This window comes from Mauremys reevesii, linkage group 1 (assembly GCF_016161935.1).
Source record: "Mauremys reevesii isolate NIE-2019 linkage group 1, ASM1616193v1, whole genome shotgun sequence".
Lineage (NCBI taxonomy): Eukaryota > Metazoa > Chordata > Testudines > Geoemydidae > Mauremys > Mauremys reevesii.
In genome coordinates this window covers 13,686,042-13,703,018 of record NC_052623.1, presented here as the reverse complement: position 1 = coordinate 13,703,018, position 16,977 = coordinate 13,686,042, and the positions used below count along the sequence as shown (strand labels likewise).

General features: G+C 51.2%; 1 protein-coding gene across 9 annotated transcripts in view; it reads right to left on the bottom strand.

Annotated features, from left to right (window-relative positions):
* Positions 1 to 16,977, bottom strand: part of ARAP1 (ArfGAP with RhoGAP domain, ankyrin repeat and PH domain 1) — a 218,685-nt gene that overhangs the window by 83,003 nt on the left and 118,705 nt on the right. For 8 of the 9 annotated variants that reach the window (XM_039515323.1, XM_039515413.1, XM_039515666.1 and 5 more), the window contains 3 exons: positions 10,797 to 10,945; positions 5,652 to 5,722; positions 3,485 to 3,588 (listed from right to left, as the gene is read on the bottom strand). In XM_039515323.1, coding sequence (XP_039371257.1) covers positions 3,485 to 3,588; positions 5,652 to 5,722; positions 10,797 to 10,945 — 324 coding nt within the window. Of the gene's footprint in view, positions 1 to 3,484; positions 3,589 to 4,443; positions 4,577 to 5,651; positions 5,723 to 10,796; positions 10,946 to 16,977 lie in introns of those variants that run through there. The other variant, XM_039515999.1, reaches the window with a different exon arrangement.

Below are 16,977 nucleotides of genomic sequence, written 5' to 3'. Positions count from 1 at the left end.
GCAGAACACACTACTACAACACACACTGCTCTGGCTCACTGTGAAAATGGTCTTTCAAAGCCTCCCTGAGCCACATAGCTCCACACTGCGCTCTTCTAATAGCCCTTGTATCTGGCTGTTCAAAGTCAGCAGACAGCTGCTCCACCTCTACCCTGATGGAAACTTTTCCCACTTTGCTTCACAGATATTGTGCAGGACACAGCGGGCAGCTAGAACCATTGGGATCTTTTTCTCACTGAGGTCCAATCTTGTGATTAAACAACACCAGTGACCCTTCAAACAACCAAAAGCACATTTGACTGTCTTTCTGCACCTGTTGAGCCGGTAGCTGAATCATTCCTTGGTGCTATCGAGGTGGCCGGTGTACAGCTTCATAAGCCAAAAGAGCAAGGAGTAAGCTGGGTCCCCCAAGATCACCACTGACTTTTCAACATTCCCAGTGGTAATCCACCGGATGGGAAAGAAAGCCCCTGCTTGTAGCTTTCTGAACAGGCCTGTGTTCCGAAAAATGCGAGCGCCACACACCTTTCCTGATCGTCACTGACATCAGTGAAGCTTCCCTGGTGATCTACCAGGGAAGCATAAGCACGGAAAAGTAGCCCTTTCTGTTCATCTAGTCAGTGGCAAGGTGGTCTGGTCCCAAAATAGGAATATGCGTGCCCTCTATCGCTCCACCACAGTTCAGGATCCTTAGGTGCAAGGCCATCCACTACGTCCTGCACATCGTCCAGAGTCAGAGTCCTGCGTGGCAGGAGGCATATAATGGCCCTGCACACTTGCATGACAACGGTCCCCACGGTGGATTTCCCAACTCCAAATTGATTCCTGACTGACTAGTAGCACCCTGGTATTGCAAGTTCCCACCGTGCAATCACCACTCGCTTCTCCGCTGTCAATGCAGCTCTTATTTTGGTGCCCCTGCGCTAGTGGGCGGGGGCAAGCTTGGCACAGAGATCCATGAACGTAGCTTTGCACATCTGAAAGTTCAGCAGGCACTGCTTGTCATCCCAAACCCGCATTACAATGAGATCCCACCAGTCAGGGCCTGTTTCTCAGACCCGGAAGCAGCGCTCCACCACCTGCAGCTGCTCCAGGAACACCCCCAACAAGCTTGAATTGATTCTCGTTATGTGCCACAGCCATCTGCGGTCCAAGAAATCGTCACGTTCCCCACTCGTTTGGTTCTTCTTGCAGCGCTATACACTCTCCAGGATCGTGCGCTCCGCGCTTGCAACGCTCATGACGATAGTGCAGAGCTCTGCAGGCTCCTTGCTTCTGTCAGAGATGGCAGACAGCAAGAAGGGCTGTGCGGGTTTGTGGGGTTTTGCAGAAAGGTGCAAAAATTATGGGCCACAGATGCCATTATGGGTTGGGGACAGTTGCAAACTGGGAAGTTGACCCCATGTGCGAGGAAGTGGGAATGTTCTTGCTGTGTTATGTGAATGCTGACCTGGGAAGTACTGGGACAGTCTGCCTTGGGGAAGGGAGCACACCTGAGCATGTAACCTGAGAACCCAGGACGGGGGTTGAAGGCCAGGAGACACCTCTGCCTGGGACACTGAACAAAGGACACAAAGGCTGTGGGAGGAGCCGGGGGGAGGCTGAGTAAGAGGCTGGGGGGGGGGGGGGAGGGAGTTTTCAGTTTGAAGCTGGCTGGGAAATGGAGAGGGGTGCCCCGACGGGGCTTCGGCTTCCCAATGTGGCTGAGACCTCCCTGGGGGCCCCAGATGGACCTAACTAAAGGGGGTCCTGTTGTCTGTACCGGTAAGACGTGTTTTGGACTGTGTTTCTGTCATCTAAATAAATCTGTTTTACTGGCTGGCTAAGAGTCACGTCTGACTGCGAAGTGGGGATGCAGGACCCTCTGGCTTCCCCAGGACCCCGCTGGGGTGGGCTCGCTGTGGGAAGCACACAGAGGGGCATATGCTGAATGCTCCAAGGGAGAGGAGGCTCCCCAGAGTCCTGACTGGCTTTGTGGGGAGCAGTTCCAGAGCATCGCCCGGGGACTCCGTGACCCCATGCTCCCAGTCACCACTGTGCAACTCATTTCAATCCCATCATGCATTGTCAAAACTTCCCAAAATACAGAGCGCTGGATGGTGGCAAGCTGCAAGTGGGATACCTACCCATGGTGCACCACACTCTGCATCGATACAAGCACTCAGAGTAAGTACATACTCCAGTGAAACAAGGAGCCAAGTATGCACACTCACAAACAATGTACTGACTGCAGTGGCTGTATGCTGACGTATCTTGAGTCAGCATACGTTTGTAGTGTAGATGTGGCCTCAGGAAAGTTAATTCAAATTAACTAAAGGTGTGAATTTAAAGCGGATTGGTTAAACAGCATTAAATCCTTGTGCGGGTGCTCTTACTCTGAATTAAAGTGACTTTAATTCAGTTTAGCTGAATTCATTTCCAAAGTGAATTAAATGGAACCAAATTAAAGAGAACAGGATTGCTAACAAGTTCGGGAGCAAGGACAAGCAAGCTGTTTTGGTCTCTCTTGGCTGGTCTCAGCACTAGCAGAGACACCTCTAGAAAAGATCCCAGCGCTGCAACAGGCTTCCCCCTCCCGCTCCTTCCGGCTCCCATCCGCTCTCAGGGTTCCTACACTCGATCTCCTCCCACCATCACCGGAGACTTGCACACCCTCCCCTTCTCCTGCCGTGCCCAGCACCCTCGCAGGCCGAGCCCAATCCTCGCCCCCACCTCTCTGCTGCAGGCCACACACAGCAGAGACTCCACAAGGAGGCAGCCCGACCATCCAGGCCTCTCCAGTTTGCTAGCCCCCCCGGGGCCAGGCCTGGGAAGGGAGGCAGGACAAGAGAACAGCACACAGCAGGCAGCACTTAGCTGTTTGCAGGTTTCAGGGTGCAGGGAGGCTCCCTTCGAACACCGGCCAGGGCTTCTGCTGCCCCTGTGGTCAGATCTGCTGAATGGGCGGCCAGCAGCCTGAGCCTGCCTGGGAGGGAGGGATGTGTGGAGAGGAGAGGGTGACTGGCTCTGAGCTGCTCAGGGTTAGGGGAGTCTGCAGAGGCCCGCACAGCGGTGGGCGCCATGGCGATCCCTGCGGTAGGACAGGCCGAAGCCAGGCCGGGTCCTTTGGGTAAAATCAAATGCAAAGGGCCAGATCCTGCTCTCAGCGACGCCGGGGTAAATCCAGAGTTGCGCCACTCCCTTCACAGGAGTGGCTCCGGATTTACACCAGCGTCACTCAGAGCAGCGTCTGGCCCAAAGTAATGCGGATAACAAGCTCTCGTGAGAAATGAGATGCTTTTAAGGAGCCAAGGATCTGCCGGCCCAGGCTAGATCTCCTAGGGCCTGCATGCGTAATGCTGGGCACTGCCTCCCTTCCGAGGCTGCTGTCAGCCGCCTGACTGGTCCCTCGCTGGCTCCATAATTCACCACAGCGGGGGAAGCACAGAAGTGGGAAGAACACATGCAGACACGGAGGAGCAAGAGCAGGAGGAGGGGTCCCTACTTGGCAGCTGGCTGGTCGTAATAGTCTTCAATGAGCTCGTCCTCGCTGAATAGGCTGTTGACGCGCTCCGAGCGCAGCCGCCCCCTCATGGTCTCGGCATCGTCCTGCAGAGACAGAGACAGAGACAGGGAAGTTGACGCGGAGCAGCCCTTTCTGTTTCTAGTTCCCTGCTGTCAGCGGGGCTGGCCAGGATGAAGCAGTCCTGCACCCCTGCATGCTCTGCCCACGTTGCTGCTCGTGCAGACAGACCTGCGCTTGCATGAGCATCTCGCTAACTCACATCCCAACCGCAGCAACACCGCTGCAGCACCGGCCTGCCACCTGCGTCATTACCCTGGGTTCCTCCAAGCGGGCTTGTGTGTCCACGCCGAAGCCTGCGCTGCCGCGGCGTTACTGCCATTGTACGTGAGTTGGCTAAAGTAACGCGAGCTCAAGTACGTCTACACGCGCTGCGCTCACGCCCCGCAATGGCAGTGTAGACGCACCACGTGTCAGAGCAGAGCAGCAAAGAGAAACTGACCAGCTCTGGCAAATGCCAGAAGTCCAGCTGATGGGTGAGGCTGAATCCTCTGAGGGACTACCCAGCCCAAAGGGGGAGGGATAGGGAGGAGACGGGGCCATTGTGAGCACAAACCCCACCCCACCCCAGCACATTTGCACAGACACACCCCTCCCAGCCAGCTCCTCAGACACACAATGTGGGGAACGTCCTCGGCGCGGCCAGGATCCACTCACAGAGTGAGACAGTGCACACCATGGGTTCACACGTTGCCTCCGGGAGTGACTCAGGTTTACTTCCTTCATTGGCGTGAATCTGGGGCTCAGAAAAAGCCAGGCCTGCTAGAGGCAGAGGATATACAAGCTTCTCCCACACAGCTCTGCGGATGCCCCTCACTCCTGACTTGCAGCCCCTTTGCTACGCCAGTCCTGGGTCCCCACGCAGCTTTGCCAATACTCACCAATCCCGACTTGCAGCGCCCCCTGCTATTCCGGCCCTGGGCCTCTCTCAGACAGAGGCAGCCAGTCGTGCTAGACTGTGATTACAGGAGGAGATGGATCTAGCTGGAGACCAAACTCACAGCACATCATTCCTGAACCCAAGCTCCCAGAGAGGAAAGGCCAGTGCCTGTAACTGATGGCCCGCCTCCAACGTCCTAGCTTTTCTGCCCCGCCCCACGCCTCTCCCCAGCCTCAGAAGAGCATGCACCGCCCTCACAGTACAGGGAAGTGCAGCTGGAGGTAGAGGTTGGCTGTGGGCACTTCATTTATAGAAATCAAAATTGCTGCGTTGGGCTTTGGTGAAAAGTTCTGCATTTCCTCTCTGGCGGAGAGGAGCATGCATAGACACAGACACACATGCACACAAGCAGCCCAGCTCAGCACAGATGTCCACACACCCCCACCACAAACTGTTGGTCACCACACCAGAGGCAGCTCACACTGAATCAAGGGTGCACTTATTCAGGAACCTAGGCAAGGATCCTCAGAGGTGTTTAGGCTCCTCTTACTGTCACCAGCTCTGGGAGCCTGGCACCCCTCAGCACTGCCTCTGATTTGCAACTTGAGAGCCCCTGGGGCTGGCATTAGAACAGACAGAATTGAAACGTGTCTCTATGAATCAGCTTCAGGTGGCCAGTCAAAGGTAGAGCTGGGCCTCGTGCTCTCCAGGGTCGCCCCTGAAAGCAGCATTTCTGCTCTCCTGTCCCAACAGCAACCCAAGTCCCTTCAAGTCCTAACTCACCCCGTCAGTGGCAGGAGTGTTAGACAGGCATTATCCCCTGTGCCACAGACAAAATTGGCTAACAAATTTGCCTCCCTCAAATCCCGCTACAGTTTCAATTAGATGCAGCGTTCTTCGCTTCCTGCCCTAAAGTGTTGTGCAGCGTTGCTGTGTGCTGTTAACAACTGCTGCGTTCCACGTCAGAGTTGGTTGCATTTCAGCAGTGAGTATCCGAGCCCTGGACACTCCTTGGTCCTTTGGAATGAATGCCACGATATAAAGTTAATGGGATCATCTGATTTTTCCACCCCACCCCTCCTTTCCAAACAACATTGGGGCTGTTTTCCCTCTTCTTGTCTTTTAAAATGGAAGACAGGACAGACAGACAGACCAACCCACTGAGAGAGCCGAAAAGCCCAGACACTCTGCGCTGTATTATGAGCCAACCTTGTCACTCATTTCTCCTGAAGCAGCTGCCAATTCCTCCTCCCACGGGGGTTCTTCATAATCAGAGTCGTCTGTGAAGAGACACAAAGGGAGGCTGAGAAACATTGTTCATTCAAAAGGGGGTTCAGGGAGCATGCACCCCAAGATTGCTGTGCTCCTGTCAACCACTTTCTTTGCCTGCTCCTGCACCCAGCCAGGCAGCAATACAGCTCTCACAGCAAGAGGCAACATTGTCTGGTGGGAGGGCACTTGGGTGGGATTCAGGTGGTTTGGGCTCTGCTACACACCCCCTGGGTGACCCTGCCCATGGCACTTCTCCTCTCTGTGCCCCAATTTCCCCACCTGTAAAATGAGGCTAATTTTGCCAAGCACGCCGAGACCCTTCCATGAACAACACTAGGGTTGGGAAAAGGCTTTCTGTGAACAGCTTCTGAAGGTCACACTCTGCAACAGCTGTCATCCAGCACTCTCTGCTCTTTGCTGCCGGGCAGTGCCACACTCATTTCCCCTCTGATTCCCACAGCACACATCACAAGGTCACAGAAGTGTCGGGCTGGAGGGACCTCGAGAGGTTACCATTTCCAGCCCCCTGCGCCGAGGCAGGACCAAATAAACCCAGAGCAGCCCTGACCAGGGGTTTCTCCAGCCTGGTCTTACAAACCTCCAGTGAGGGGATTCTACAACCTCCCTCGGAAGCCTGTTCCAGAGCTTCACTATCCTGTGAGTTAGAAAGCTTTCCTTAAATCTCCCTTGCTGCAAATTAAGCCCATTGCTTCTTGTCCTACCTTCAGTGGACATGGAGAACAACTGATCCCCGTCTCTTTAGAACAGCCCTTAACAGAGTTGAAGACTGTTCTCAGGTCCCCCTCAGTTTTCTTTTCTCAAAACTAAACGTGCCCAGTATTTTTAACCTTTCCTCACAGCTCAGGTTTTCTAAACCTTTGATCATTTTTACTGATCTCCTCTGGACTCTCTCCAATTTGTCCTCATCCTCCCTAGAGTGTGGCACCCAGAACTGGACACAGTTCTCCAGCTGGGGCCTCACCAGTGCCGAGTAGATTGACCTCCTGTGGCTTACATCCAACACTCCCGTTAGCACATCATTTGAATCCCTCTCCTAAGAGCCGGAACCTGAAATCTGTGGGCATTTTGTCTGAGGACTGCAGGACTGAAGCCTAAATTAGACAGAGCACAGGGGAGGAATGACAGACAGCCGTCGCGGAGGCAAGGTTATGGAAGGACGAGACCATGAGAAAGGGTAGTGGTACATCCTGTTGGTTCCTTTTTTTTGTTTTTCTCCAGAGGAGTTTGTGTTTCTAGAGTGATTTTGAAAGGAGTTTTTTCTTTGCTAAAATGCTGAGCTAGTGTTTGATGGAGCGTTGAAGACGGGGCTGGCGCTGCAGGGAGAAATCGCAAGTGGGTGCAGCCCCTGAGTGCCAGCACTAATCGTCCAATGCAATGAATCAAAGGCTCCATTCAGAAACAGGAGGGAGGTAAGAGCTAGGAGAGAAAAACAAATGGGCCATTTATTTAACCTTTATAAAGAACGAGAGCTATAGGAACCAGGGTGCTAACTGCCAGCATTAAACACTGCTATGTGGTCACCCGGATTCTAGAGGCAGGTGTGGCTGCTTTCTGGCAAAGCTAACTACATATGAGGTTATTACAGTATCAAATCTGTCCCTCGGTAAAACAGCCAGGCCTTGTGTCTCCCAGTACCCCAGCCTCTGAAGGAGGAGAATTTCTCCTGGGAGCTTGGGATGCTCGAGGCTGGGAGCTAGCCCCCTGAGTTATTTTGTTGGAACACCCAAAGCAGGAAGCACTGTTTAGACTCGAGCATTCGAACCAAGGAGCTGTAAAAACAAGGCCCTGACCACTTGCCGTCCTGAAAGAGCCCGTGGCTGTTTTTGCACAAGCGAGGCACACGTGCCAAATTCCGCAGCGTGCAGTGGCTCCAGCCTCCCTTACTGTTTCATAGGAGGAACCCCCCCTTAATTACCCCTCCTCAGTTGAGTCTACAGAGCAATGTGAGGTGTGACTGCAGCTTTGACAGAGATAAATACAGCAGGGTAGCCGCTGGGGCATGGCCGCTGGCACAGGCTAGTCACCCAGGCACAATCCTGCCCGGGGCCCTAGGTACATATTCACGTGGCTATCCTACGCTGCTACCCACGCAGCTATTGCAGAGTGGCTGATGCTTCCCACCCCAGAGGTGGCTGCATTTCGGTGCTTGGTGAGCGATCCCAGTACAGGCAGACTATAAAGCACTCTGGGGTGACAGGTGATATGGAAATGGAATGTCTCAGTTATATGCACACAGAGAAACAGCTGCCTCTTCTCCTGGGGCAGGAGTTTGTTGGGACACCAGGTTTCAGGAGAGAACTATGACCAGTTTCCTCCATCGTTGTTCCTTCGGCAATGCAGAAGAGGCACCGATACCCAGTTACAACGGCTGCCATATTTCCTCTGCAGCATGCAGCATTCTGAGCCATTGCTTCCATGGCTGCTAAGTCCAGCCCAGGCTGTAGGGAGCCACACGGGGCAGCATCTCCTCCGTCTGTCAGTCTGGGAGCCAGAAGACCTGGGTGTGTCCAGCAGCCTCAATAAAGAAGCCCCTTTCTAGGCCCCACAGCTGAGACCTGTCTCCTCTCGAGTGCCAGAAGGTTTCCAAAGCAGTAAAAGCTAAACTGCCTCTGTCAGAACTTAACTAATTCACAGAGAGTTTAACTAATTAGGCCTCATTCGGCTTAATGAACTGAGGGCTGATGTGGCCCTAAAGAGGAAGGGAAGTATCACAACCCCCATTTTACATAGGAGAAAACTGAGGCCCAGAGAAGTTGAGAGAGTTGCCCAAGGCCACATAGTGAGTCAGTGGCACAGCAGGGAATAGAACCCAGCAGTCCTGAGTTCTAGTCCCGTGCTCTAGACATGAGCAGTATTTCTTCCCCTTTACTTTGAGATTTAACCCCTTTGCTGCTGGTTCCCACTCCAGCTTTCCCTCTGCTCAGGTTAACCTGTGGGCCTGACCCTGGTCTGTAGGGCAGCCCTGGATGGCAGGTATGCAAGGCAGCAGCAAAGCTGTCAATGCCTCTTGCTGATTGGTCCCCAGGCTTGTCTATCTCATCCAGCTTTGCTCAGCAGCTGCGGATGAAAATTGCTCCGCTCTCCTAGTCTACAGTAGCTGTGACGCTCCGCCAGGGTACCCAGGGACGTGAGGCACCTCACAATCACTTGCCCTTAGTGCAAAGGCACCTCGCCTGTGCCTGCCGTGAGTCAGCTCCCTGAAACCACCAGCCTCTGGCAGCACAAGCCCTGCCTGCAGGCTCCCGCAGGCCTCGCCCTCTCTGTACCGGGCAATGAATGGCACATGCCAACGCCCGCGGCCTCGGAGCGTTCCCTGCCGTGCCCAGCCCCCTCTCACTGGACACTCACAGGACTGCCAGGCCGGCTGTTCCCAAAGGAACAGGACATGCCAGCTTGTCAGATTCAACCCGGGACCGGCACTTTGCTCCACACCACAGCCCTGAGCTAGATGCAGAGTGAAAACCAGAATGCATTTATTCAGAGATTCAAGGGATTGTGAGTAGGGACAGTGGAAACAAATTGTTTCATCTCAAACAAAATCACAACACGTTTTCTAGAAACTAAACTTAACTAACAGGTTACCTCCTGTCTAAAGAAGCTTCTCTCAACCACAGTTTTCTCCAGCATTTTCAGTCAAGTTTGGCTGAGATTTCCTCTTTCATGAAGCCAACTCGCTGGCTGTTTACTTCCCAGGTGAAGGATGACAAGGTGTCTTCTTTGTCCCCCAAATATACTACAGCAAACATCTGATGTGCACTTTAAAATAGAATCCACCCCCACACCTCACACGCCCACCCCTGTTCACTTTTTCCTATTGCTTGTCTCTCTCCGAAGTTTTTACAATCCTTCACTAGCATTTGGTTCAGACTGGCAGCAGCAAGCCCATTGTGAACGACACAATACTGAAGTTACACATAAACAACCGGATAGATAAACATTTCTTCCCTTACAGAAAACCTGCTTTTCACCTTTGCTGGTGACCCATCCCCAGGCACAGACCTTAGGAACACAATTTTCAGTACAGATACCTAACTCCTTGCATAACATCCTTACTGGCATTTCTCCGTGACACTGATGACCAGGGTGACCTCAGCTTTTATCTGAGACGTCATGACATTCTTTGTTGAATTAGAACAGAGGTCGGCAACCTTTCAGAAGTGATGTGCCGAGTCTTCATTTAATCACTCTCATTTAAGGTTTCGCGTGCCAGTAACACATTTTGACATTTTTAGAAGGTCTCTTTCTATAAGTCTATAATATATAACTAAACTATTGTTGTATGTAAAGTAAATAAGGTTTTTAAAATGTTTAAGAAGCTTCATTTAAAATTAAATTAAAATGCAGACCCTCCAGACCGGTGGCCAGGACCCGGGCAGTGTGAGTGCCACTGAAAATCAGCTCGCGTGCCGCCTTCGGCACATGTACCATAGGTTGCCTACACGTGAACTAGAACATACAGGCCAGGCCCAGGATTCCTGTAACTCTCAGCAGCCCCTCTGTGCCCCTCCAACAGTCGGCACTACCTAGTTCTTGGGTCACAGAAGCCCCTGAAGGAAGCTGTGAGGAGCAATGCTTAAGGCTCAGACAGACAGCAAAGTTGAATCCAATTGCTGGATGCTCTGGGATAATTTAGCAGATGATACTTAATAAAAATGACTCCCTTTCCTCTCGTCTGCTCTCCTGACGACACGTTGTTTTGCTGGCCCTCTTTTTAGCCTATCTTCTGGGATAAAATCCTCCGCGTGATTTTAGGCCAACTAAACCCTGGTGCTGCACTGAGAGATGCTAGGAGAGGCCTGCTTCAGAACCATCGCTACATGGTGTAAGAGCCATTGTCGAGTCCCGTGACGTTGTTGGGATTCCTGGCACCCAAAACCTGATCTTGCAGCCCGTAAAAATCCCCAGGGTCAACCCAGGCAAAACTGGGATGCTGCTGCAATGAGTGAGATGGACGGACGGAGGGACAAACAGCACAAGGCCCAAAGGTTATTTAGGGAAGCCCAGTTCACTGCACTAATGCAAAGCTCGAGAAGGGGCGGGTTAACCCTGACACACACTCACCGAACTCCAGCAGGAAGGGATCGACTGGTCTGGAAGGTAGTTCCGGGGGGCTCTCTTGTTGTGGTTTCAGAGGGGGAAGGACAGGAGGCAGAGGAGGTGGGACAATAGGCACCGGCTCAGGGGCTTGGCATTCCTCTCTATCAGGAAAGCTGCAAAGAAAAAGAAAGATCCCACGTTAACGCGGACACAAGCCTTCCCTGAATCCTCCTCCTTCCCTTCCCTGCATGGCTGCCTTAAAAATCAAGGGCCAGATCCTGATCTCATTGATGCCAGCAGACACCTGGACTCATTCCACTGAAGTGGAAGGAGCGACACTGGATTTGCACTGGGATCACGGGGATTAGAATCACGGCCTTTGCACTGTGCAAGAGCCAAGCGCCCAGGTGGGCTCAGCAAACCATGGAGGCATCACCATGAGATCACCACGGGTCACCTCCCAGCACAGACTTCCAATGCACCTCAAGGAAAAAGAATATTTAACAGCCAAATTGTAGACAGCTGGGATTGTCCCTGTTCCCACCGCTAACCACCATCAAAAACCTCCGCCACCGATGACGGAGAACCACCAAGAGCTCTTCAAACACCACATTCAGCACAAAGCCCTCCGACAGCATGAACACTACAGCGTGGGTAAGGAGCTGCCCAGAACGAGGTGCCACTGCCATCCGCACTTCCTGTTCACCTGACCTGCTGTCCTACCACAGAAATGGAGGGACTTCGGGAGCTCTTCAGGTCTATCCCCCAGCGCTGAGACAGGGCCAAGCAAACCAAGACCAGCCCTGACGGGTTTGTCCAGCCTGGTCTTAAAAACCTCCAGTGAGGGGATTCCACAACCTTCCCCGGAAGCCCGTCCCAGAGCTTAACTATCCTGAGAGTTAGAAAGTTTTTCCTGATTTCTGACCTAAATCTCCCTTGCTGCAGATTAAGCCCATTGCTTCTTATCCTACCTCCAGTGGACACAGAGAACAATGGGTCACTGTCCTCTTTAGAACAGCCCTTAGCAGATCTGAAGACTGTTACCAGGTCCCCCCTCAGTCTTCTTTTCTCAAGGCTCACCATGCCCAGATTTTTAACCTTTCTTCCTAGAACAGGTTCTCTAAACCTTTGATCATTTTTGTTGCTCTCCTCTGGGCTCTCTCCAATTTGTCCACATTTTTCCAGGGCCAAGTACAGCAGGACAATTACCTTCTGTCTCTTACGTACAATAAACCTGTTAATTCACCCCAGAATGATTTTAGCCCTTTTTGTAACTGCATCACATTATCGACTCACATTCAATTTCTGATTCAGGATAGCTCCCGGATCCTTTTCAGCAGGCCTACCTCCTACCCAGTTATGCCCCAATTTGTAATTATGTGTTTGATTTTTCCTTCCTAGATGAGGTATTTTGCATGTGTCTTTATTGAATTTCATCTTTTTGATTTCAGACCAATTCTCTAATGTTCAAGGTCATTTTGAATTCTAACCCTGTCCTCTCAAGTGCCGGCAACCCCTCCCAGCTTGGTATCATATGCAAATTTTACAAGCTTCCTCTCCATTCCATTACCATGTCATTAATGAACATATTGAATTGCACTGGACTCAGGACAGACCCCTGTGTGACCTCCCCCCAGAGATACACCCTCACAAATCATTGATAACGACTCTGTGAATATGGTCTTTCATCCAGGTGTGCACTCACCTTTTAGTAATTTAATCCAGACCATATTTCTCTAGTTTGCCCATGAGAATGTCATGTGGGACTGTGTCAAAGGCCTTGCTAAAATCCAGATAAATCACGTCTACTGCCCCACCCTCATCCACTAGGCCGGTCACCCTGTCATGAGAGGTCCTGTAGCCGCGTCCTACCTTTGCTCTCATATTCAGTCTCATATGCCATCCTGCAATGTTCCAGGGCTCTTCCTGGAGCAAGCATGTCGTTCAGTACTGACACAAAGTCCACCCTGCACCACCCACTCCCCAGCCGAGCTGGACACGCACTGCGCAAAGATATACACAACTATTGTGTCAACAAGCACCCGAGACCCCTCTGCTCACCGCCAATGGTGGAGCTGCTGGAGGAGACCACAGCTGGTTAAAAAGTGGACTTCTCTCTCTCTCTCTCTCTCTCTCACACACACACACAAATCGAGATTTTGAAAAATTGTTTTGTGAATCAAGACAGAAAGCAAAAAATTCCCAAATTTTTTGCAAAATGAAATTCTGGGGGGAAAAAACTGGTTTGGGGTCAATTGAAATGTTTTGCTATGATAAATTCTCAATGTTTTGTTTCAGTTTTGACCCTCTTTTTTTAACTTTTTTTATATCAAATAAAGTACATTTCAAAACAGTCATTTTGTTTGTTAACAAAAAATCAAAAGTTTTCATTCCAAAAAAGTGGAAACTTTTATTTCCAGTTGTTTTCAGAGCAAAATTTGGGATGATTTCACCCAACATTTGGTTTTGGCTAAACGGCATTTCCCAACAGAAAACCGTTTTGATTAAAATTTTCCCACCAGCTCTAAGGGAGACAGAGCCCCTTGTCCTAACAGCATTTACACCAACAGCAATTAGACAGAAAATGGTTACCAGTGAGACAGCAAACAATGGAAAGCTAGACCCCAGCACAGTGATTTGGGGAAGCTGGTGGGTATTTTGGACAAGCTGCATAGCCAGGTTCACAGGGAATCCCTACCTGCCTCTCAGTTACCTGGCTTGGTGAGCAAACTAACCCTGGTGTGGTACTGACCCCCTGGCAGGACAGATGTGCCACTGCTTCATCGTTGTGTCAGAGGAAGGACACCACTGGGTTGCAAAATTAAGTGCCGGGTCCAGACAGTAAGTTCTTAAAATGGATCCCAAATATGCAACCACCTCTTCCTGCCTTCTATTTAACAGGAGCATGGCCTTCCAGGAGGCTACAGTTCAGGGGTCAGGAATCTCTTCCTGATTCTGTGGGACTTCGGGCAAGCCACGAATGTGAGCATTTTCATCCTCAGGTGCCTAGTGACAGACATCCAAATCCACACATTGGTCCCTACATCAGTGGCTGTATTTTCCGAAGTGCTCGGCTCCAACAACTCCCCACTGGAATCAGCAGGAATGGCAGGCACCAGCACCTCTGAGAAACAGGCCATTTGTATTTAGGTGCCTACAGATGGATTCAGGGGCCTAGTTTTAGGCACCCAACTCAAAAATGTTGGCCACCTTCTCCCCATGACTCAGCTTCCACATAAGAACATCAGAATGGCCATGCTGGGTCAGACCCATGGTACATCTAGCCCAGTATCCTGTCTTCTGACAGTGTCTGGCGCCAGATGCTTCAGAGGGAATGAACAGAGCAGGGCAACTTTGAGTGAGCCATTCCCTGTTGTCCAGTCCCAGCTTCTGGAAGTCAGAGGCTTGGGGACACTCAGAGCATGGGGTTTTCATCCCTGACCATCTTACCTAATAGCCATTGATGGACCTGTCCTCCAAGAACTTATCTAGTTCTTTTTTGAACCCAGTTATAGTTTTGGCCTTCACAACGTCCCCTGGCAATGAGTTCCACAGGTTGGCTGTGCGTTGTGTGAAGAAATACTTCCTTTGGTTTGTTTTAAACCTGCTGCCTGTTCATTTCATCAGGTGACCCCTGGTTCCTGTGTTATGGGAAAAGGTACTTCCTTCTTCACCCTCTGCAAAATATGGATAGTGCCATTTACTCACCCCTTGGGGGGAGAATTAACTGACAAATCTTTGGAGATTCTCAGCTGAAAGCTGCTACATGAGGGCAATGATTTATGATTGGTAGTGAGCAATTTAGGCTAATGAACAAAAAATATTGTGGAAAGACAGAGCCATCCGTGGCCTAAACTGCAGAGCTGCAGAGCAAAGCTGAAGTCATTTGGGGTGACAGGTGCTCGGCATCTCCACAGAGACACTCTTTCCCAGCAACTTTCTCTTCGGTTGCATTGAACATCAAACCTCTTGGGAACTAGAACTAGAATTCAGCCACAGCTGCCTCCCCGTTACTACTTCTCGTATTTCCCGCCTCCCAAACAAGCACCACCAGATGGGCAATGCACAGAATGTTTACGGTAAAGATTTTCTAAGGACAGGAAAGAAGGGAAGTTTCCTCGGGCACAAAAATAGGAGATCTGAGTTTGTTTTCCTTTGTTTTTGTGGAAAGCTTCCCAATCCGGAGACGGAGGCGGCTGTGGAATCTCTCCCGGGAGAAGTGCCTGTGAACTCCTCCTTTTCCAAAGGTCTGGAAAGTGTCTAGCACCCCACAGGGCCCGGCCTAAAGGACAAGCCGATAATGACATGTCCAGGAAGGAGGATGGCTTGGTGGTTAAGGCCCTGGCCTGGGACTTAGAACATCCAGGTGCAACTCCCAGAACTCATACAGGTTCCTTGGATGGCTTTGGCCAAGCAACTTAACCTCTGTGGGCCTAGTGCCCCATCAGTCAAGTGGGGCTAATGACGCTTCCTTCTCCCACCCTTTGTCACTGTTGTCTACTTAGACCGGGGCGGGCAAACTTTTTGGCCTGAGGGCCACATTGGGTTTCTGAAATTGTATAGAGGGCCAGTTAGGGAAGGCTGTGCTGCCCCCTATCTGCCCCCTCCCATCTCCCGCCCCCCTCAGAACCTCCAACCCATCCAACCCCCCCTGCTCCCTGTCCCCTGACTGCCCCCTGCCCCTTCTCCAACCTCCCCTCTCCCCGCTCCCTTACCATGCCACTCAGAGCAGCAGCAGCTTGCAGCCCAGAGCCAGCCACACCGCCTGCGCTGCCCGGCAGGAGCGGCGGGCCAGAGCGCTGGCACTGCGGCGTGCTGCGGCTGCGGGGGAGGGGCCGGGGGCTAGCCTCCCTGGCTGGGAGCTCGGGGCTGGGCAGGACAGGCCCACGGGCCATAGTTTGCCCACCTCTGCCGTAAGCTCTTCAGCAGGGCAGGGAGCGTCTCTCAGCATGGTGTACAGAGCCTAGCAGCACAATGCATCTCTAGGTGCTACTGTAATATAAGTACTAATTACATCCAAAATGCAGGTTGCAAAGCCAAACCTTTAGAAGTCATGAAACACCAGCAGGAAAGTTGTCCATGCAACCCTTGTGCATTACGATATGGTCTTTATTTCCATGCTCCCACACTATTTTTCCCACAGGACTGCCCCCTCCTTCAGTTATTCAGCATTTCTTTTTATCCTTCTCATTCAATACGTGGCGCAGGCTTGCTTTCCACATGCCACCCAAATCCGGCAGGGCCTACAGAATTATTAATTTCCTGCTGGGTGTTTCTATGGTGCTCTCCCCGTAGCGTTTGAGCGCTTCACAGACATTCAGGAATTTTTCTTTGTGCAGGGGATATTCTTATACCTATTTTATAGATGGGGAGCTGAGGCACAGAAAGATTAGGGCTGCAATTATCAACAGCGACAACTAATTTGAGACACGTAGGCCCTGATTTTTCAGAGTACTCACCGACAGAAATCGGTCCAATAAAAGAGATTTTCTCACACGCCGTGTTAGTCTGTATCCGCAAAAAGAGCAGGAGTACGTGTGGCACCTTAGAGACTAACAAATGTATTTGAGCATAAGCTTTCATGGGCTACAGCCCACTTCATCGGAGGCACAGAATGGAACATAGAGTGAGGAGCTCTATGTACATACAGAGAACATGAAAAGGTGGGAGTTGCCCAACCAACTCTAAGAGGCCAATTAATTAAGATGAACTGTTGTCAGCAGGAGAAAAAAAACTTTTGCTATCTGGTACTATCAATTTAGGCTTAAATAGAGACTGGGAATGGCTGAGCCATTACATACGTTGAATCTATTTCCCCCATGTTAAGTATCTTGTCAAACTGTCTGAAATGGGCCATCTTGATTATCGCTACAAAAGCTTTTTTTTCTCCTGCTGACAACAGTTCATCTTAATTAATTAGCCTCTTAGAGTTGGTTGGGCAACTGCCAGCTTTTCATGTTCTCTGTATGTACATAGCTCTCCTCACTCTATGTTCCATTCTGTGCCTCCGATGAAGTGGGCTGTAGCCCATGAAAGCTTATGCTCAAATAAATGTGTTAGTCTCTAAGGTGCCACAAGTGCTCCTGTTCTTTTTGCTCATCTCTCTTAGAATTTTTATGGCACATTCGATGCCCAGAGCTCAGCTCCCGTCGACCTGAGTTGCAGCTATGAGTGCTCAGTGCTTCTGCAAATCTGTTCCCCGGTG